The sequence below is a fragment of the Erpetoichthys calabaricus genome, chromosome 11, assembly GCF_900747795.2.
Source record: "Erpetoichthys calabaricus chromosome 11, fErpCal1.3, whole genome shotgun sequence".
NCBI classification, from domain to species: Eukaryota; Metazoa; Chordata; class Cladistia; order Polypteriformes; family Polypteridae; genus Erpetoichthys; species Erpetoichthys calabaricus.
The window spans coordinates 18786407-18809866 of NC_041404.2; the positions used below are offsets into that span (position 1 = coordinate 18786407).

The 23460-nt window shown below is 37.9% G+C and overlaps 1 protein-coding gene across 1 annotated transcript in view; it reads left to right on the forward strand.

The window, feature by feature from the left end:
* The window catches only part of LOC114660219 (heat shock 70 kDa protein 4-like), a 59679-nt gene that overhangs the window by 18103 nt on the left and 18116 nt on the right, over positions 1-23460 (forward strand). Inside the window, exons 2-12 of the mRNA XM_028812763.2 lie at positions 671-728; positions 848-988; positions 8324-8446; positions 12585-12684; positions 14772-14905; positions 15782-16026; positions 19166-19242; positions 20453-20604; positions 20753-20859; positions 21100-21233; positions 22954-23135. Of these exons, the coding sequence (XP_028668596.1) occupies positions 671-728; positions 848-988; positions 8324-8446; positions 12585-12684; positions 14772-14905; positions 15782-16026; positions 19166-19242; positions 20453-20604; positions 20753-20859; positions 21100-21233; positions 22954-23135 (1453 nt within the window). The remainder of the gene's footprint in view (positions 1-670; positions 729-847; positions 989-8323; positions 8447-12584; positions 12685-14771; positions 14906-15781; positions 16027-19165; positions 19243-20452; positions 20605-20752; positions 20860-21099; positions 21234-22953; positions 23136-23460) is intronic.

A 23460-nucleotide genomic window follows, 5' to 3' on the forward strand; every position in this document is an offset into this window, starting at 1 on the left:
CTGTGATGCCCGCTGCACTTTTCAGGGTTTCCTTTACACTGAAAACGGTCTCATGTCCTTTGCAGTAAAGACACCAGTACACCTTGTTGTTTCTTTGGCCCGTGCACTCAACTGTGGAAGCATTGCTTATAGGCAGTTGGTTCTTTGCAGGTGATGATTTGTATTTGTCACTCTGATAGCATTGTACATGGTACAGCATGTTCTTGCAGTGCTTACAAATGGACTTCAACTTATCACCTTTTTGTGTTCTTTTGTTCCACAAAGTACTGATAGGAGTATTGATCCTTTATCCTTCTCAGTGATTTCTGTTTTTTTATTTATGTACATTTTTCCCCAACTGTTCTATGTTGCTTTGAGTAAATACAGATGGAGAAATATATATATTTTTTTGTGTCATTTCATGCTGCAAAGCGACAAAATGTGAATATTTTGGAGGCAGGATGATTCTTTTCTATATACACTGTATGTTTGGTGTTCTGTCCAGATCTTGTTCCTGAGTTATCTTTTTTTCTGTTCGCATAGACTTTGATTCCCCAAGATGTAGTAGGTTGAGTTAACGTAACACCTAAGCTATCTCTGAAACTATTTTTAATTCAGTTTTTTATTTCTTATATTAGCATTTCCTCAGTAAGAATAGTTTGGTAATTTTATTTCCTTTATTTTCTCTAAGGGCTTGTGTATCCTTTGGCCCAAGGAATCGGAGTGTTGGAGCTGCAGCTAAAACCCAGGCAAGTTGTTTTTTTCCCCCCAAAAGAGAAATGTTGTAAATTGTTCACTTTTTCACATCTAATTGACTTAGTGTATATTAGAATATGACTTTTTTCCTGTTTTGTTCATTCAAATCTAGGCAATCACAAATTGTAAAAACACTGTAATTGGATTTAAACAGTTCCACGGGCGTGCATATTCTGACCCATTCATTCAGTTGTCAAAGGAGCATCTGAGTTATGAACTTGTCCAAATGCCTACGGGTGCAACTGGCATCAAGGTATGATCAATAAAATGTTTTTTAAATTAAGTCTTTGCATCTGTGTGCTTAACTTACTGTGGTTATAAAAATGATAACTAAGTTGTTATTAATTGCATTTATTTTAAAATTCAGTGTTGGTGTAGACCATATATCAAAATTGGGTCCTGGAGGGCTATAGTGGCTGCACATTATTGTTCCATCCACTTCTCTTAATTATTAATCTTTCTGCTGCTTATTGAACCAGCATTTTTTGGCATTAATTTTAAGTGACTTGCTTTTTAAATTATCGGAAACCTTGCTGCCAGCAGCCAAACAATAATGAAGTTATTAAGCATGCCAACAAATGCCCAGCTAACTTCATCCCATTTGCACCTGAGTGCCCATTATACAATATCTGTTTTGATAAGATATTTGAAAAGAAATAAGTGAAGGTCTTAGCAATGTTGTTTTTTTTCTGGGCCATAAAACATATTGCTGGTTCGCTAAGAAAAAGAAAATGAATAGTTTTAGAAATGTGTGGTGCAGTATGGACACAAACAAGCCATTAAAATAATTGTTGTTAATATAGCAGTTTCAGCAACAGTAGTGGCACCTGAGGAACAAAGGTGGAGGCTATGTCCACAGTACTGTATTTTAGTGTGTTTAGGGGTGCTCCAGTTGGGTTTTGTAAGGCTGATACAGATCACTGATTTCATGGTCAATTCTAATACTGATTATTTATTTTTTTCTCCCTTTATCCCTTTAAAAAAAAACTTTTTACACTAAGCTCTTGCATAACCAGACACATACAAGCCTTATGTCCTATATCACTGTATTTTTATAAATAAACTATAGCCTACAAGTGTATGTTTTTTTTATTAACAAACTGAAATTCTGTAGGCTTATTGTTTAGTGACTATAGAAATCCTAATATAAATAAAATTTCCTTAAAATACATACTTTAGCTAATATGTGCAAAAATATGTATCCATAATACACATGGAATAAAAAAATAAAATACTTCTCATAATTACAAGCTGTCATATTGTGTTTTTTTTTTTCTGTAATGTACCTATCTGAAACAAGGTTTAACTAAACAAAGTATGGTAGTTTTCACCAATTTTATAACAGAATACAGTATATGTACAGGTTAAATCACGTTATACTGAAGTAACTAAATTTTCAGAATAACGAATGCTTTTTGTGGGCCTGGACATACGTTAATAGAACATCATGTTAAATGAATCTCAGTTTAACAAAATGTACATCTCAGTATAACAAACTTTAGTTTAGACCAAAAATGGCCACTGAAGATATTGTGATGCAAAAAATACTTATCCCGCTCTTACAGATTCCACACCTAGTCTTGGGAACCCTGCAACAAGTTGTCTGAAAGAGACAGACCAGCTGTTGGGAAATTTCTGGTCTTGGGGAGACTCCGGCAAGGCTCACCGAGTGTGTAGGCATGACATCAAACATAAGGCTGAATTCTGAGTCAGTGCTCCACCTAGCATTCGCATGGGTAGTTGTTTTGTGTGTAGATACTGTACTGTTCAATGTTCATATCGCTTCTCAAAGTTTTCTTTGAGATGAACAAGAAAAAGTGAGGAGAAATGGCGTCAGTTTACACAGAAAGAAAAATTATCAATCCTGGAAAAAATTGATTCCAGAATGAAGAAATGATGTGACAAAAGCATTTTGGAATTGCACCTTCATCTTCATCTAATGACTCATTTTCATTCTTTATTTTCAGACTTGTATTTTTGTTTTTTTTTTAAAAAAAAGTTGCGTCTATTATCTTGTTTTCATTCTGTGTTCATTCCTGAATTTCTATTAAAAAATTACATCCAGCATCTCATTTTCATTCTGCATTTTCATACCTGTATTTCTATTTTTAAAAAAAAAAAAAAATTATATATATATATAATATATATACAGTGATCCCTCGCTATATCGCGCTTTGCCTTTCGCGGCTTCACTCTATCGCGGATTTTATATGTAAGCATATTTAAATATATATCGCGGATTTTTTGCTGGTTCGCGGATTTCTGAGGACAATGGGTCTTTTAATTTCTGGTACATGCTTCCTCAGTTGGTTTGCCCAGTTGATTTCATACAAGGGACGCTATTGGCAGATGGCTGAGAAGCTACCCAGCTTACTTTTGTTTCTCTCTCTCTCTCTCTCGCGCTGACTTTCTCTGATCCTGACGTAGGGGGTGTGAGCAGGGGGATGTTCGCACACCTAGACAATACGGACGCTCGTCTAAAAATGCTGAAAGAGTTGCTACCTTCTGTGTGCAGCTGCTTCGTGAAGCGACATGCTGCACGGTGCTTCGCATACTTAAAAGCTCAAAGGGCACGTATTGATTTTTGACTGTTTGTTTTCCTCTGTCTATCTCTCTCTCTCTCCCTGCTCCTGACGGAGGGTGTGTGAGCTGCCGCCTTCAACAGCTTTGTACCGGCGGTGCTTCGCATACTTAAGCCAAACAGCCCTATTGATTTGTTTGGTTTTCTCTCACTTTCTGACATTCAGTGCTCCTGACGCGCACTCCTTTGAAAAGGAAGGTATGTTTGCATTCTTTTAATTGTGAGACGGAACTGTCATCTCTGTCTTGTCATGGATCACAGTTACTGTGTAATCCCTCCTCCATCGCGGGGGTTGCGTTCCAGAGCCACCCGCGAAATAAAATCCGCGAAGTAGAAACCATACGTTTATATGGTTATTAGTCTCTGCGCAAATCTGTGACCCAAGCATGACAATATAAAAATAACCATATAAACATATGGTTTCTACTTCGCGGATTTTCTTATTTCGCGGGTGGCTCTGGAACGCAACCCCCGCGATGGAGGAGGGATTACACAGTAACTGTGCTCCATGACAAGACAGAGATGACAGTTCCGTCTCACAATTAAAAGAATGTAAACATATCTTCCTCTTCAAAGGAGTCAGGAGCAGAGACTGTCATAAAGGCAGAGGAAAATCAATAGGGCTGTTTGGCTTTTAAGTATGCGAAGCACCGCGGCACAAAGCTGTTGAAGGCAGCAGCTCACACCCCCTCCTTCAAGAGCACAGAAAGAGAGAGAGAGACAGAGAAAAACAAGCAAGCAAAAATCAATATGTGCCCTTCGAGCTTTTAAGTATGCGAAGCACTGTGCAGCATGTCGTTTCAGGAAGCAGCTGCACAAAAGATAGCAACGTGAAGATAATCTTTCAGCATTTTTAGACGAGCGTCCGTATCGTCTAGGTGTGCGAACAGCCCCCCTGCTCAATCCCCGTACGTCAGGATCAGAGAGAGCGCAAGAGAGAGAAAGAGAAAAGTAAGTTGGGTAGCTTCTCAGCCATCTGCCAATAGCGTCCCTTGTATGAAATCAACTGGGCAAACCAACTGAGGAAGCATGTACCAGAAATTAAAAGACCCATTGTCCGCAGAAACCCGCGAAGCAGCGAAAAATCCGCGATATATATTTAAATATGCTTACATATAAAATCCACGATGGAGTGAAGCCGCGAAAGGCGAAGCACGATATAGCGAGGGATTACTGTATATATACAGTACTGTGCAAAAATTTTAGGCAGGTGTGAAAAAATGCTGTAAACAAAGAATGCTTTTAAAAATGGAAGTGTTAATCATTTATTTTCATCAATCAACAAAATGCAGTGAATGAAAAAAAAAAATCTAAATCAAATCAATATTTGGTGTGACCACCCTTTGCCTTCAAAACAGCATCAATTCTTCTAGGTACACTTGCACACAGTTTTTGAAGGAACTTGGCTGGTAGGTTGTTCCAAACATCTTGGATAACTAACCACAGATCTTCTGTGGATGTAGGCTTACTCACATCCTTCTGTCTCTTCATGTAATCCCAGACACACTCGATGATGTTGAGATCAGGGCTCTGTGGGGGCCATACCATCACTTCCAGGACCTCTTGTTCATCTTTACGCTGAAGATAGTTCTTAATGACTTTGGCTGTATGTTTGGGGTCGTTGTCCTGCTGCAGAATAAATTTGGGGCCAATCATATGCCTCCCTGATGGTATTGAATGATGGATAAGTATCTGCCTGTATTTCTCAGCATTGAGAACACCATTAATCCTGACCAAATCTCCAACTCCATTTGTAGAAATGCAGCCCCAAACGTTCAAGGAACCTCCACCATGCTTCACTGTTGCCTGAAGACACTCATTATTGTACCACTCTCCAGCCCTTTGACGAACAAACTGCCTTCTGCTACAGCCAAGTATTTCAAATTTTGACTCATCAGTCCAGAGCACCTCCTGCCATTTTTCTGCACCCCAGTTCCTACGTTTTCGTGCATACTTGAGTCGCTTGGCCTTGTTTCCACGTCGCAGGTATGGCTTTTTAGCTGCAACTCTTCCATGAAAACCACTTCTGGCCAGACTTCTCCGGATAGTAGATGGGTGTACCTGGGTCCCACTGGTTTCTGCCAGTTCTGATCTGATGGCACTGCTGGACATCTTCCAATTTTGAAGGGTAATAAGCTTGATGTGTCTTTAATCTGCTGCGCTGTTTCCTTGGCCGACCACTGCGTCTACGATCCTCAGCGTTGCCTGTTTCTTTGTGCTTCTTCAAAAGCGCTTGAAACCCCAGTCTGCTTTGAAATATTTGTCTGGGAGAGACTTTGCTGATGCAGTATAACTACAGTACCTTGTGTCTTGTTGCTGTGCTCAATCTTGCCATGACATGAAACTGTCTTCCACAACCTCACCTTGGTAGCAGAGTTTGGCTGTTCCTCACCCAGTTTTAAGCCTCCTACACAGCTGTTTCTGTTTTAGTTAATGACTGTGTTTCAACCTACGTGTGACATTGATTATCATTAGCACCTGTTTGGTGTAATAGGTTGATCATACACCTGACTAAAATCCTACAAAATCCCTGACTTTGTGCAAGTGTACCTATAAGAATTGATGCTGGTTTGAAGGCAAAAGGTAGTAACACCAAATATTGATTTGATTTAGATTTCTCTTTTGTTCGCTCACTTTGCATTTTGTAAATTGATAACAATAAACAATCATTATTTTTATTTCTGAAAGCATTCTTTGTTTACAGCATTTTTTCACACCTGCCTAAAACTTTTGCACAGTTATGTATGTATGTGTGTGTGTGTATGTGTGTGTGTGTGTATGTGTGTATATATATATATATATATATATATATATAATATTTTCTTTTTTTTTTTTTTTTAATAGAAATACAGGTGTGAAAATGAGATGCTGGATGTAATTTTTTAATAGAAATTCAGGATTGAACACAAAATGAAAACAAGATCTTAGAGGCAACTTTTTTTTTTTTTTTGTATATACAGGTACTATCAAGCTTGGGTCACAGAGTTGCATGATAGTCAGAAAGGCGAGTCCAGGTTTTTAAGGAAAATACAGGTGCTTTATTACTGTATGAAGAAGGCAGGTACAGTGTCAAGATTTCATTCAGAACAGGAGTTGTTAGGAGCCACAGCACCTGCTTTAGCTCTCATCTTCAGATTAGAAGAACACTAGGGGCAGATGCGGTCTGGAGAAATCGAATCAGGAGAGTGTGAGGAAGAACAGATCAAAGCCTAGTGTTAACATTGTGTGACAAGCACATTATGTGGTAAGCCTGATCTTTGTTTTACTGTTTACCAGATGCAGCAGAGCAGCTACAAAGCTGTTCTTGAGCCACTGCTGTTAGACATGGCGAATCACCGGCGGCCTTGGTCACAGTAATATAAATATTTTTTCCCTATATTCTCTATAACTAAATATTTTTATGGTCCCATGAATTTTGTTATAATGGGATTCCACCTGTATATTCTTGCACAATCATTTAATTGATATTGGCAATTAAACAGTGCTTAAATGTAAATATTGTCACACTTGGGTCACAGATTTGCCCAGAAACACAGGACGTTGTAGAGACAGGAACTTTATTCAAACATTGCAAACAAACCTGTCTCTTTTTGAAAAGTTTAAACGTGCTCCTTGACAAGACGGAGATGACAGTTCCGTCTCACAATTAAAAGAATGCAAACATATCTTCTTCTTCAAAGGAGTGCGCGTCAGGAGCAGGGAAGGTCAGAGAGAGAGAAAAGCAAATAATCAAAAAACTGACAGGTGATGTTTGGACTTTTAAGTATGCGAAGTGCTGTGTAGTGGATCGCACGATAGATCAGCCGCAAGTAAGCCCAGCAAGCACGGGAGCAATGTGAAGGTAGTCTTTCAGCGTTTTTTAACCTGTAGGGGTGCGATCAGCCCCTCAGCTCACAATATGTATGTACATAATGATTTTAATAATTTTAAATCATTAATATCGCTACAGTTTTTTGCTGTTGCAATATACATTTACTATATTTATACAGGTGTTTTTATTTATTTTAAATGTATTTTTTATTGTATCAGCTGGACATTCGTTATTCTTGTGGTATAATTATAAATATGGATTATCATACCAATTATGTAGTACTTGTTTCTTACCAAAAATTTGCTGTATGACACACAGCATTGAGGGTGTGTTTCCCTCAGAATCCCCCCAACCACATGATTTATCGCCAGAGCTGTAGAGACCACTAAATTATTTGCCTTTTGCACATGAATGCAGTATTTAAACTGTACAAAAAGCATTTTAAATACATAAAGGTAAGCAACACAATAAGTTCCATGGAAAGCTACTCTTCCATGTCTGCTTAGTTGGAAAATGGCTTTGTTCAGTGAAGGGTGACTAATAGAGAAATGAGACGTGATAATGAACAGGGTTCAATCAGGGAAGAGTCACACAGTAAGCACAAACAATTCTGAATGCAGTTAGTGTCTTTGTTTTAACCTGTTCAAGTTGTCCACATTGTAGGGCTAAGCTTGCGTTTTCTAAAGTATAGGGCTCTAGAGAGCATTTTCAAATGTCCACCTTTTCAGGTTTTAAAATGCCAGGAATAGTGAAGACAATAGGGAAAGATTGGGACTAATGCCTGCATTTTTAAACACAAACGAAATATTGTGAACATAGATGACAAGATATTGTAGATGTCTCTGGATGCTTCTTTTCTGTTGACTAACTTTGGATGTTGTTTGGTGACTGGTAAGGGGGAAGGGGAATTAAACCATTAAGGCGTATGAGTCTGAAACAAGTCAACCAAAATCAGGGCAAAAGTATGTTCCTTTAAAGTAATAATTGGTTACACATTGAAAGTGGCTAGAAAGAAAACTAGCAGCTACTGTGGCCCTCCAGGATCTGTTTGACACTACTGGTCTAGATTGACAAACTGCCCTACTGCTAGGTTAGATTCCAGTCCATGTTAATCCTTAGTTGAGTTAAGAGTGTTTGAGAATGTTACATTTTGTTACCCTGAATGATTAAATGCAAACAAATCTTTATTTTGAAAGGTTATGTATATGGAAGAAGAGAAAGTATTCAGTGCAGAACAAATTTCAGGAATGCTCTTGACAAAATTAAAAGAAACTGCTGAAAATGCACTGAAGAAACCAGTTGCAGACTGTGTCATAGCTGTAAGTTTCTCCATTTAATATCAGCATTTATTTTTTTCATTAAATGTGCACAATATTTTTTAAATGCATTTTGTCTTAACCGATTTTAAGCATTCTTGTAATATGAGAAATAATATTTGATATCTGTGATAGGACAGGTTAGCCTTTGAGTGTTTTTTGCCTCCTATCAATTAAATTTTTTTTTTCTTTTTGAAAAAAATTGTCTCATATCACATCCTTGTTAAAATGGTTAATTGAATTAATTTTTTCGCTTCACCCTAGCACTATAGGCCAGATTATATGTTTGTTTAATGTAAAGCATCTATATTGGTTGGAAATGGCTCCTTTTACAATGTCTGTCACCATCAGTAAGGACATAACTTAACATGCAAAGCCCAATGAGATGTTTTTTTTTTTTTTTTTTTTTTTAAGGCTAGTTAAGCATTCTTGTGCATCTTCATTTTCTGTGAATCAGTCTATTACTGGTGTCAAAACTGTTGGGGGGGAGTTAATACACCCATCAGCCACAATATTAAAACCATTTGCAGGTCAAGTGAATAACATTGATATTATCTTGTTAAAATGGTATCTGTCAAGAGGTAGGAAATATCGGGCAGCAAGTGAACAGTCAGTTCTTGAAGGTGATTTGTTGGAAGCAGGAAAAATGGACAACTGTAAGGATCTGAGTGACTTTGACAAGACCCAAAGTGTGATGGCTTGATGACTTGGGTCAGAGAATCTCCAAAATGGCAGGTCTTGTGGACTGTTCCTGGTTAGTAACTACCAAAGGTGGTTCATGGAAGGACAACCTCAAACCAGCATCAGGTTCATGGGTGCCTAAGGCTTATTGATGCACATGGTGAATGAAGTGCTGCCTGAAATGTCCAATCCCACAGAAGAGCTACTGTAGCACAAATTGCAGAAAAACATTGATTCTCACCATGACAGAGAGGTTTCAGGACACATGGTTCATGGCAGCTTGCTGCACACTCACAGGCCAGTCAAAATGCCCCTTCAGAGGCCTGTCCACTGCCAAAAGCTCCTACAGTGGCACTTGAACATTAGAACTGGACCATGTAGCAATGTGAATCACGATTTCTTTTAGATCATATGGCTGGCGGAGTCGATGTGATGCTCTGGTCGGTGTTCTCCTGGGAAACCTTCAGTCCTGGCATTCATGATCGGTTACTTTGACACATACCACCTACCTAAAGAATTTTAAAGACCCTGTACACACCTTCATATCAATGGTATTTCTTGATGGTATTGGCCTCTTCAGCAGGATAATGTGCCTTGTCACATTGCAAAAGTTTTTCAGAAATTGTTTGCGGAATAAGACAGAGAGTTCAAGGTGTTGACATGGCCTCCAAGTTCCACAGATAACAATCTATTTGAGCATCTGTAGGATGTGCTGGAAACGCATCCAATCCGTGCAGGCCCTCAGCGCAACAAACAGGACCAGAAAGATCTGCTGCTGACATGTTTGTGACAGATTCCACAGGACACTTTCAGAGGTCTTGTGTAGTACTGACACATCAAGGTATGGACTGTTTTGGTGACATGAGGGGGAACGTACACAATATTAGGCAGGTGGTTTTAAAGTTGTGGCTGATGTGCGTGTGTGTGCATCTGTATAAATAAAAATAACATCAATTGTCCCCTGAATATAATCAGACTCTTGTACATGTGGTATGTGTCTCCTAACTGTATATTTATGCTGTAGTGAGCAATTTGTTACTGGTTTGTGTGTAACTCTTATTCTGGAGTATTTTTCAAATTAGTTGAAAGAAATGCAAAGGTGTCAGTGTTTCTGGCCTTAGATCATATGGCCTTGAATCAAATGGCATGACTATGAATGCTATGTGATACCAAGTACAGTGGATCTCGGTACATGTACAAATCGGTTTACGACCAAAAAGTTTGCCAAACTTTTGCCTCGGTTCACGACCACACACTCGGTATACGAACAAGCCAGTTTCCCTTTCGGTTTGTACATGTTCAGTCTCTCCCTGTGCATTTCCTGTGCAGTAAGCAAGAGAGAGAGAGAGCGCGACACACACACAGGCAGCGTGAGAGAGCCGGGCGCGCACACAGGCAGCGCGAGAGAGAGCCGGGCGCGCACACAGGCAGCGCGAGAGAGAGCCGGGCGCGCACACAGGCAGCGCGAGAGAGAGCCGGGCGCACACACAGGCAGCGCGAGAGAGAGCCGGGCGCACACACGCAGGCAGTGAGAGAGAGAGAGACGGGCGCACACACGCAGGCAGTGAGAGAGAGAGAGACGGGCGCACACACGCAGGCAGCGCGAGAGAGAGACTGGCGTACACACGCAGGCAGCGCGAGAGAGAGACGGGCGCACACACGCAGGCAGCGGGAGAGAGAGAGAGAGAGACGCCCGCACACACGCAGGCAGCGGGAGAGAGAGAGAGAGAGACGCCCGCACACACACAGGCAGCGGGAGAGAGAGAGAGAGAGAGAGAGAGACGCCCGCACACACGCAGGCAGCGGGAGAGAGAGAGAGAGAGAGACGCCCGCACACACGCAGGCAGCGGGAGAGAGACGCCCGCACACACGCAGGCAGCGGGAGAGAGACGCCCGCACACACGCAGGCAGCGGGAGAGAGACGCCCGCACACACGCAGGCAGCGGGAGAGAGACGCCCGCACACACGCAGGCAGCGGGAGAGAGACGCCCACACACACGCAGGCAGCGGGAGAGAGACGCCCGCACACACGCAGGCAGCGGGAGAGAGACGCCCGCACACACGCAGGCAGCGGGAGAGAGACGCCCGCACACACGCAGGCAGCGGGAGAGAGAGAGAGAGACGCCCACACACATGCAGGCAGCGAGAGAGAGAGAGAGACGCCCACACACACGCAGGCAGCGAGAGAGAGAGGGGGCTGCACACACGCAGGCAGCGAGAGAGAGAGGGGGCTGCACGCATAGCATAGGTAGGAAGGCAGTTAAAGAATGCACTGGGCTTCATTTTGTTTTCACTTCTGTTTACAGCGATCAGTTCGTAGCGTGCAATGTTACTTTTCTTGGTGGTTTATTAAATTACGGATTTTTTCAAATGTTCATTTTTTTTCCCTGTGCTTAAAACTCATTAAAAAAAAAAAAAAGTGCTTTTAGCCAGCTGTTGGTAGCACTATAGCACGAACTATTGCAGTGTTAGTTTTCTCTGTTGTTCAAGGTTTTCTCAGTGTTATTCAATGTTTTTACATTTAGTTTACTATTACACTGTGCATTCTGTGGTTTAATTAACTATATTTGTGCTTAAAAACTTACAAACTGTATGTAAATATATATATATATTTTTTTTTATGGTCTGGAACAGATTAATTGTATTTACATAGAATCCTATGGGGGAAATTGCTTCGGTTCACGACCAAATCGGTTTATGGCCAGAGTTTTGGAACGAATTATCGAATGTCCAAACCTTATGCTTGGACATTCCATGACAAGCTAAGAAATTTTAATAATTCCCAACTGCATTTAGGTCCGGCAGACCATAGTTTCAAATCACACCCCTTCAAATTTCTTTCTCGTGTCTCTGAGTAGGATTGTAGCACCAGCATGCAGTACCCTTTTGAGCATCAGTTTCACCATTCCTTAGAAAAACAAGCACTCCGAGTATTTGTTAGGCACTTAAATAAAAACAGCCTCTTTTGTTATCTGGAACTTAGTTGCCCAGAGATGACTTTATTAGTAGTACTCTCCAATAGTATGGATCCTAGCTAGAGTCCCATGAGTATCTCTACAGCTCCTTTGGGTTTTATGGAGCAATACAAAGTTTTTGATTTACAGATCTGGTTAGTGACCAGAAGAATTTGATTTATGAGTGCAGGTAGCTGAAGTGAGTTTCTAGTGTAAGGCTGTTAGGTTCAGTTTGTGTGATTTTTGGGGCTCGTAAATTCTTCAAGATCAGGATGTGACTGTTGCTGTATGTAGGGTGGCTTGGTTGGATTATCACCATTGCTGTTACAACATAAAGTAGATGGTGTGTGAGTAAGATTTTTGTGTGCTTATTTCTTTCTTAGAATAAGTATATTTTAGAAAGGTTGTTTGTTACGTAAGAAAATTGACATCATCAAAATCTGTTGCTTAACAAAAGATTCTTAACAAAATTCAGCTACTAATTGTCTTAAGTACTATGCCAACAGGTACCATGTTTTTATACAGATGCTGAGAGAAGATCTGTGATTGATGCAGCTCAAATTGCAGGTCTCAATTGTCTACGTCTTATGAATGAAACTACGGCAGGTAATTTTTTTTTTTGTTTGTTTTATTTGTCCCTTCAAGTACTTTTTGAAATTTTGGTGTTTTAGCAGTATATCTAATTTAATAATTTTGATAAATAAGAAATATAAAAACTGGAGTAAAATGTCTGTTTTAATAATCTGTAATGTTTACTCCACTTTGTTTGGTGAACTGCAACATTATGAAACAGTGTATTACTTCTATATTAAACAATAGTCATGCTACTGTACTCAAGCCTCCTTGGTTTAAAGTCATTTAAATTTAATCAAGAGGGCTGTTAACAAGGATGAAAGGAAACCTCAGACATGAGTAAATTGGGAAGCAGGGAGTTGTAATATCCAATAATTTTAAGTCATGTGTTTGTCTCAGTTATGTGGACAATGCACTGCTTAATTTATTTTTGGAGCTTACCACAGAGCACAGCACTGTTAGGTGATTTCTGCCTGAGAACTAGAGTAACTGCACTGTATAATATACCAAGTGTAAAAGGAACCATACTAAAATATAGTTAAAGCTGACTTACTCAAGAGTAATAAAGTAAATTAATGTCATTTTGAAAATAACTTTTTTTTCAATAAATAAAATTAATGAAATAATCAGATTTCATAATTAGTATGAATAAGAGCTGTTTGTAGTCCATCAGTGGGATATATACTTATTATGCGAGGTTTTGTTTTTAGCACAAAATCGTAATCCATATTTACTGCAATACTATGGATTCACTAATATCATTGTCTCCTTTTTCTCACTCTTTCTCATACCATTACTTGTGTTTGCCAATTGCTGACACTTTCTCATGAATCCTACATGATTATATTGACTCTTAAAGGATATTGTTAGTATGGTGTACACTGAATTACAACCAAACTGAAATTTCCTGTTAAATTAATTAATAGCTATAAAGTTGCCCAGTACGAGCGAGTGTAGGTGTGTGCATTAGTTGTTGAGCATTCCTGAATCGGGTCTGGTGCATACGTTAGGAAAAAACATACAGTCCAAGTGTTCTGGATGTTCTAGAGGGTTTTGATGGTTCATTTATTTAGTGGAATCTGCTTACATTCTGCACAGGCAAGAAGGAGACTTGAGCTAGAAGTCATAGGATCCAGCAGTCACTTTGTAGAATTTGAGTTCAGTGTAGCTGACACTGGAGTAAAGATGCACCAGTCAACAGTATCGGTAGCTCTGCATAATACTACCTGCTGACACTGAAGACCTAACTCAGAAAGAGCCTTGTGAAAACACATTAACTTTGCCAAGAAATGTTAGTTACCCAGTTGTGATGTGGTGACTTGTGGTGGTCACAGCATTATATTATCATTGTGCTTTTTATCAGCAGGGACTGGATTTTTAGTAAAAAAAAAAAAAATTGAAGAAATAATGGGTAGTGGAAAGCATTTATACAAGCATATACTGCAAAAGAACCTGATTCAGTCTGCTAAAAAACTAACGCTTAGACTGATGTCCATCTTTGAACAGGACAATTATCCTGAACATAAGGTTAAAGTACTTAACTGGATTGGAAAAAACTGGATTGTCTTGAAGATGACCAGGAATATTTTTGCAGTAACCCAGTCAATGCTATTGATGTGTGTTTTGAACTTTCACTGTAGTGTGTCAAGCCAAATTAACATTCAGAGATCTGTATTTAATGTATCTTGAAGTGTATTACAGATTCCTAAAAAATGTCTTAAAATATCATAGCTGTATTTTAATAGCTCTCAAATTTCAAGGAGACTGTGGACGATTGTGGGTTCGTTTCCCGGTTCCTCCCTGTGTGGATAGCGCTTTGAGTACTGAGAAAAGCGCTATATAAATGTAATGAATTATTATTATTATTATTATTAAGATATCTTGAAGTGACGCTCCATTCATTGAAGATGTCTGGAAATATGGTGATCAGTAGTTTAAGATATCTGAAATTCATTTTTAGAGATCCCTCAATGTCAGTTTGTCTTGCCTTAGTGTGGTATTTGTTATATATTAAAATGTAGAGAATTTTTCAAGAGGCTGAATAAAATAATAATATAATTAAACCATTCAGTAGTTGAAGTCCTGTTTCCATTAATATTATCTTTCATATTAAAATTTAGTTGCACTTTCCTATGGGATTTACAAGCAAGATCTTCCTACTCCTGAGGAAAAGCCAAGAAATGTAGTATTTATTGATTTGGGACATTCGGCTTACCAGGTCTCAGTATGTGCCTTTAACAAAGGAAAGCTAAAGGTAAGCCTTTAAAAACACGATAGTTTATATGTATGCCAGTGTATTATGCATAATTGTGTATAATTTGACTCCATGCAAAACAAATTGTGGTAGGTGTGAAGCCTGTTCTTGATAAACAAGGCCCAATGGATAGGCTGTGTGATACTAGTACAAAATAACATATGACTGTTTTCAGAACCCTCAGTCTAACTGAATTGTGAATTATGAAGATATCAGTCAATCTAAACCTGCGCAGCCAAGCTAACTACAAATGTGTGTCCGTAACACAGTACATCTTAAGCATTTCACTGTGAAATCAGAAGAAAAGGATGACAGATGGCTGTAATTGACATTGTTTTTATTCGTTATCACTTCATCTGTTGGATGGAAAAAAGAAATACCGAAGTATGCAAATCCTACATTTGATAGACTGTAGTTATAACACTACTGACGTTTTCTCTGGTACACTCGGGCATTGTAAATAGTTCAGCTCAAGAATATATATGGTACTATGTATATTTCTTAAAAAGACATTGTTTTCTCATATGTTCTTTTTAATTCTTGTACTGTTTGTTGCATTTTTCTTTCATAAATCTTTAGACCGATTTAATTACCCTACAGACATTGTTAATATTAAATTGGGAAACTAAAAGAAAGTACAATAAAAAATAAAATTTGTAATTTTTGCCAAGAGTTGAATGATGTAAGCTATTATATATAGTATTTGTTTAGTGTTAAAGCTATTTGCAGATATGCACAGAAACTTTTATTTACAGAGACCTGCCTGTAGGTTAAACGAAATGTATACAGTCTTCCAGAGAGCTTGCTTTTCTATTATTTTTTTTTCCCCCACTCAAATGTAAAAGATTGGAAAGACATTTTATTTTTCTTTTGTAGGTTCTTGCCACTGCATTTGACCCATATTTGGGTGGAAAAGATTTTGATAAAATGATAGTCAATTACTTCTGTGAAGAATTTGCAAAAAAATATAAATTAGATGTGAAATCGAAGATTCGAGCTTTACTTCGCCTTTACCAGGAGTGTGAGAAACTAAAGAAGTTAATGAGTGCCAATTCTTCAGACTTGCCAATGAACATTGAATGTTTCATGAATGATATTGATGTTTCTGGAACAATGAACAGGTACAAGGAGCATGTTGTTTCTGGCTTAATAGTTATATGTCTTATTTATGACAAGATTGGACTTAATCTGTTTTTCTCATTTGAGTAATTTCACCTTTAATGTCAGTGATAAAGATGGTTGTGAAATGAGTAATAAACTGATTACCTAATACTCAAATATTAAAGATGCAAATTCTCTCACTCTTAATAACTGATCCCCATGTATTCAGATCTATCTGCTTATTTGGCTTATGAAAAAATACGTAATTCAAACTTTGAGGTTGAATTTTTAAATCTGTAATGCATTTTTCCAAGGCTAATTAATGCCTTTCTAGATATAATTTACATGTTGTTTTCTATCTTTAGTGTGCTTGTACAGAAACTCCCTATCAGCTTTCTGCTATGTATAAATACTTTTGGAGCCTGTGTGTTTTTGGGAAAAATTAGGCTGTCCTTCTGTCACAGCTTGCATATTTTTGGTGACAGCATGGTGCAGTATGTTGCATTATGTGCAATACAAGAAGAAACCTGGCTTCCTTGGTTTGGTGTGAAATTAATTTTTCCGTATAAACTTCTTGTAATGTATTGACGTGTATTGATACCTCAAAAGTTAGATGCATGGTGAAGATTACTTAGTCCAGGGGTATCAAATTCAGATCCTGGAGGGCCACAGTGACTGCAGGTTTTTGTTCCAGCCACTTTCTTAACTAGTAACTATTATTGAAATGGAGTATTTGCTTATTTTGTCTTAATTTTTTTAACTTGCCTTTGACGATTACAAGGATTTCCTTTTTGAAAGAAAAAGTGAAGGTCTGAGTCAAATATTTATTTTTTCAAACCTACAAAACATTTTGATGGTGCTCTTATGGGTGGGGAAAACAGCAATTTTGCGATTGTCTGGAGTTACAGAATGAGAGCTCCATGAGGACATAAACTTAAATGCCCTTCATTAACAGCAAGAATTGTCTTCGAATTAAGAAACTGGAATGATATAGAATTGGGTTGAGAGAACAGGGTTGGCTGGCTGGCTGTTGGTTTGCTATAGAAAGGAACAAGCACAGACGTGGAAAAATTTGTTGCTACCATTACAGTTCTTTAGAAGAAGTGTTGTATGCCTCCTGAAAAGTGATTGCTTTCAAAGAAAAAAACACCATACGTACTGTGAAAATTGGTGGAGGCTCAGTTATGTTTTGGCGCTGCTTTGAGATGTATGATATGGGGTGCCTTGAGTCTGTGCAGGGAACTATAAAATATCAAGGCTATCGAGACATTCTGGAGTAGAACTTACTGCCCAATGTTGGAAAGCTCTGTGTCAGTTGTAGGTCTTGGGTCCCTTGGCTAATGACCCAAAACACACAGCTAAGAACACCCAAGAATGGCTAAGAATAAAAAATGGGACTATTCTGAAGTGGCATTCTATTAGTCCTGATTTGAATCCTATCAAACATCAGAGGAAAGAAAGATACCCTTCAAAACTAACACAACTGCAGCAGTTTGCTCAGGAAGAGTGGTCAAAACTATCTGTTGACAGGTGCAGAAGTCTCACTGCAAGCTACAGCAATCGCTTGTTTGCAGTGATTACATCTAAAAGTTGTACAACAAAATATTAAGTTAACAGTCACATCAGTTTTGTCTATACCATTTCCATTTGTGTTTTTGAAATATTCGGTTGAATCAAAACTTTAAAACAAAGTCTGATATGGAATAAACAATGATGAGTGGCATTTACTTTTGTCAATTTCGGGTTATTTCAGAGACAATTTTGGTCATTTTTCATGGAGAGTTATTAACAAATTTGTTCATGTCTGTAACGTGGGGTCTGAGTCTTGAAAGGCAAATCAGTTAAGATTAAGGCAAAAACTTTGGGTCTATTAACAGTATTAACTGGCTAGTAATTAACAAAGAGATTGGAGTAAAAATCTTCAGGTTGTGCACTCCAACTTAGTTAACTGAGAGTCTCTTCCCAAGCCAACTATGGTTTCACTTGATTATCCACAGATGCATTATAACCAAAGTGACATTATAGTGAGGCTTTTTTCTTAGGTATACTCAGTTTGTTTGTGTAGATTAAGTTAAAATGTTCAGGTCTGAACATTCCAGCACTTTTACAGGAAAACCGTATACATACTTTGCAGCTGTAGCAAACTGAAACTTCACAATACAGCCAGACAAACAGAAACCAAGTCCACAAAATTAATATTTTAACAGAATAACATTAAATTGTGCCAGTATTTTCTGATTAGTGCTCGGTATGCAAGGTAGTCTTTTGCTTATTCACTTTTAGTAAAAAATAATTTTCCCCATGAAATCTTAACACTTTTTATAAACAGTTACTGTATTAGGTTTTATAAGTAGTTTATGCATTGTGGGTAGTAATTGTTCAATAATAGGGTATTGATTTGCTAAATATTCAACCCTAAAACATTTCACGTCTCGAGTTGTAATTCCATCATTGATCACTGTAAATGGTTTTTTGAACTTTTACTAAAGATGTTCAATTTTAGTACACTATGAGCATATAAACATAGAAATCCAGGATCGGCATACAAATTTACCATGTATTTAAGCTAAGCATTTAAGTCCTAAAATGTAAACAATTTCAATGGGGGAAAAAAAGCCTGTGAAACATTATCCTGTATAGTTGAAGTTCTAATCATTTTAAAATCTTAATCCATTTGGTTTAGATACCTTGAGCCCACATAACTTAAGGACTAATTTCTGAAGTAGATGCCTAGTACTTGTCAAGTCATCAGTTAGTTTTGATGTGTCTGTAACATGTGATTTCTTTTAAAACAAATAACATACAAATGCCACTTTAGATTTTGTATAAACTATTGTTGCTACCATTTAAATTAAAGTAGTTTTGCAAAAAAGACTGTTTATGATTTTGGATTTTTGTGATTATATAAATATTTGGCAACAATTGGCTAGTATGTTTGAAAATTTAGTTTAGTTTGACTCCTGCATGACTTGATTGTTTTGACTGAGCCATCTTCCTACGAGACTAGCCAAAATCTTAAATGGAGCTAATTGCTATTTATTATGTATGTGAAAATCATACAGTGTAATATATATTTGTACAAAAGGAAAATACTAATATTGCTTTTCAGTGTTTCAATACAATGCGAAATTAAGATGACAATCTTTATTTTTTATGCAGAACTCATTTTGAGGAGATGTGCTCAGACCTTTTGGCTCGAATTGAACCACCACTCCGCAGCATTTTGGAGCAAGCCAGTAAGTTGGCTTTATTCAAGATATTTCTTACTTATTCTTCAGTCAAGTTGATTTTTGTGATTTATATAAACTAGTACAGTTACAATCTTACAGGGCAATTCAAAGTAAACTTTTCTTAGTCCGAATAATGCCATTAACATGTAATAATGCAATGGACAAAATCATAACCATAATATATTTGTATTGGTCGATTCTTGTTTGCAACACAGCCTTTCTTGCTTTTTTTGTTAAGGAATTCATTTCCTTTGTGTTATGAACCAAGTATTATTTCTTGGTAAACTGCTGGAAAGACTTCCACTTTTTCTTTGTTATGACAACTAAATAAACCTACACTTTTCCAAGCTGTACCATAGTACACATTTCATTCTGTTAGCTTCACACATATATTCATAGGTAGCCAAACTGCAGATATTGCACTCTCATTTTTGCTTTTTTGAAGTATGATAAATGTTATAGTCAACTGGTTCTCGGGGCTGCCCAAATGTCACTAGTGCATACCAGTCTTGAGTTTACGTTCATTTTGCATTCATGGAACTGAGCCTTGATTAGAAAACAAGGCTTATTCAACTGAGACTTATTCAGCTAAGTCTGTATTTCATAAGTGCGCATCATGGAATATCCCATTGTTTCTTTCAGCTGGTATTGCACTACATGACTGTTCCATTGATTTTCAGTTGTAGCCTTCATTTAAATAATTTAAAAATTTCAGTGAGATATAGACTGGTACAGAGTGCTACAGCTACTCAGCAATGACACATGGTGAATTGCTACAGCAAAATCAAAGTGGTTTGGTTTATCCTAGCAAGTCACTAGTTGTTGTAGTGGATTCTTGTATATGTGAGACTAAATGGGCAACAACCGCTTTACCAGATGTACAATGTACATAATGCCCACAAACTGAAGATCAAGAACAGAAAGAAAGCAAGCGCTTTGGCATAACATTTAGTACCTTTGCCGTACAATGGAACAGTTTGGAATCAGGATAAAACTAGAAAGAACTGTTTAATTACTTGCATATGCTGCGATGCCTAGGCTTTAATTTGGAAACATAAGAGGCAGCGAATGTTGGCTGCTGCAGTCATTAAATGTGACATGCCCTCCAGCTAAAAGTCATATCAAGTCCCGTCTGTAGAATGACCATATCCTTGACACAACCAGGTTTACCCAACCTAATACAATTTTCAATAAAATGTCTTTTTACCTTTATAAGGACTAAAGAAGGAAGACATTTATGCAGTTGAAATTGTAGGCGGTGCTGCTAGAATCCCTGCTGTCAAAGAAAAGATAAGCAAATTCTTTGGGAAGGAATGCAGCACAACACTAAATGCAGATGAGGCAGTAGCTCGAGGTTGTGCCCTTCAGGTAAGAGTGTTTCTCTTTTAATATGTTGTGAACATATCTGTCTTGGTTTTCTTTTAGACAACAAATTAAGTTGAGTTACATGATACTTGTTTTACCTTTTGTAACTTTCTTTTATGGTAACTTGTACATTTTTTTTAATTAAATATAGTGTGCAATCCTGTCCCCTGCATTTAAAGTTAGGGAGTTTTCCATTACTGACTTGGTTCCTTATTCAATTTCTCTGAAGTGGAATTCTGCAGCAGAGGAAGGCTTGGGGTATGTACCTGTGTTTTGGTTTCCATTTTCTGCTGCATTCATATTTAGTTTTAATATGTGATGTTACTTTTGCATCCTCGTTATTGTCTTTCTAATTACAAACACAGTATATCAGAGGTAATCACTTCTTTTGTGAGGCATGACAGTTAAACTGTATTCTCATCCATTTATACCAGAAATTTCTCCTTTATTTTTTTCAGAACACGTTTATGTGATAGTAACTTTGTTTTTGTTTTCAAGCAATTGTGAAGTGTTTCCCAAGAATCATGCCGCTCCTTTCTCTAAAGTGCTCACTTTTTACCGAAAGGACCCATTTTCCCTGGAAGCATATTATACTTGCCCTAAAGATCTCCAGTATCCTGATCCGATAATTGGTGAGACTACTTTTTTCTCTCTCCAGATTTCATTTTTTATTCAATACATTTTCCATAACAACTACGCCCTGAAAATGTTTCCTAAAACACAGTGCAGTATAGACTAAACTAGAAGAAACCTCCTGTGATTACTATGCAGTCAGTGGCTGAAATAGTGCCATCTATATATTGGTCCTGCTCATGAACTTAAAATTCTTCTGTTGTGAATGATGGAGATGAGGATGTGAAGAAAATGGTAAATTTGTTATAATTCTATTTTGCTCATGGATTGTCTATAAGAAACACATTTGAACACGAGGTGTCCCTAACAATGAGTGTCTTTGACCAAAGGTCATTGATAGACATTTTAGTAACCTCATCCAAACTAAAACTATTGTTCTGGTCACTTGAGTAAAGGCATATGCTGAGCCATTAACTGATCGCATCTAAGTAATGATCCAAGACAAATGGACATAGGGTTTAGGATGGCATTCTAGGAGTGTCTTGTGAATTATATTTAGCATTAGTCCAGATGAGCTCTGGAAGAGCTCTATCAGTTTCTGGGAAAGTCTAGAACAAAGATCTAGAAGTTGGCTTTTTTAAATCATTGGTAGGGGAATTAGCTCAAAGAAATTTTGACAAAACATTTTTTTGTGATGATCATAGTAGCAACTCTATTACCCATTAGTGGATGTCAGTGGTGAGGAAAGCCGTTGGGTTAAAAAAAATGCTTTTTATGCTGGCTGAGTGGGAGTGTCTTTGGATTTGACTGAAAACTAGTGGAAGACCGAAGAAATGGCAGTCATAACAGTGTTTGAAGTAAAGTCCGAAATTGTGGGATAGCTTTTTTTGTGGCCACAATGAAATTCTCTCAGGTTTTAGTAACTTAGAACAGGAAGGTGGGATGTCTACTTGGATAGTTTTGACAGTGGCTATGGAGCTGCTCACCATCATTCAAAATATCATGAAGCGATAGAAGTACTTTGAGCAAGTCCTAAATCCAGCCACTCTACCTTCAGATGGTAAGGCAGAGCATGTGTTCAAATTGGTGTCACATTCATCAATGGACTGACCACAGCCACAGTAATGGACCCAAAGAAAATGATTTGAATACTGAGTTTTGTGGGGATGTCTTGAGTAACTAACATGCATTTAAGGTATTGTAGAAAAAAACAGTTCAGTTGCTTCATTTAGGCAACCAGGGTTCATGATCTCTGTAATAACCAGGGAAGTCTACATAAGAGTACTGATGCAAAATCAACAACTGAGACTTCTAATCTAGGTGAAGTATTGTGAGTTCCAACCTTGGGGGTTGGGGGAATAGTTGGTTCGTTACATAGATAAAATTGGTTTGTGAGAATTTTCCAGAACAGTCTGCGTGTGCTTTTTGGAGTTGCAGAAGGGCTTATGACTGTGTTTCCCATAGAATCTTGCCAGAACTGTTAGATTATGGGGTTCTCGGAGCACTGTAGCATGCCAATTTTTCATTCTGCATGCCCAGCAAATTTCATATTTGGCCTAAAGTTCGTTTTGTTATTCTGCTTAGGACTCCCAACAAGGTTGTCTTTTGTTTCCTCCGCAGATAATGATTTTTATGAATTGTGTACCTAGGAAAAACATGAGGGTTTAAGAATATCCAATTTTTGAAACTGATGGACCACTTAGTGTGTTGGCACTGCAGTGTTCTTTATGACTGAAAAAAAGCCTGTTGTTACAGATGTTTTTCCTCCTCTTCCTGTAGGTGAGTTCATGATTCAAAAAGTGATTCCTCAGGCCAGTGGTGAGAGTTCAAAGGTTAAAGTAAAAGTTCGTGTGAACATACATGGAATTTTCAGTGTGTCCAGTGCATCACTTGTAGAAGTGCTAAAATCTGAAGAAAATGAAGAGCCAATGGATACAGAACAGTCTTCTAAGGATGAGGAGGTAATTTAAACCATTAAGAAAATAAGTAGTAATGGCGTTTATAGATCTTTGTTACGTGTGTTCAATCACTTTACCTTCTGACTCTCCTCTGTCATGGTTTAATGAACTGCCAAATAAACCTGAAGTCCTGTGAAAAGATGAAATTGTGAGCGCAGAGCTAGTGTGAGGCCAAATGTTGCAGTTTTAAATAAATAATGTTACTTGTTCTTTATTCTTGAGGCTTCATAAAAATAGTTTATTTCACTGATCTTATCCATCCATCCATCTATTATCCAACCCGCTATATCCTAACTACAGGGTCACGAGGGACTGCTGGAGCCAATCC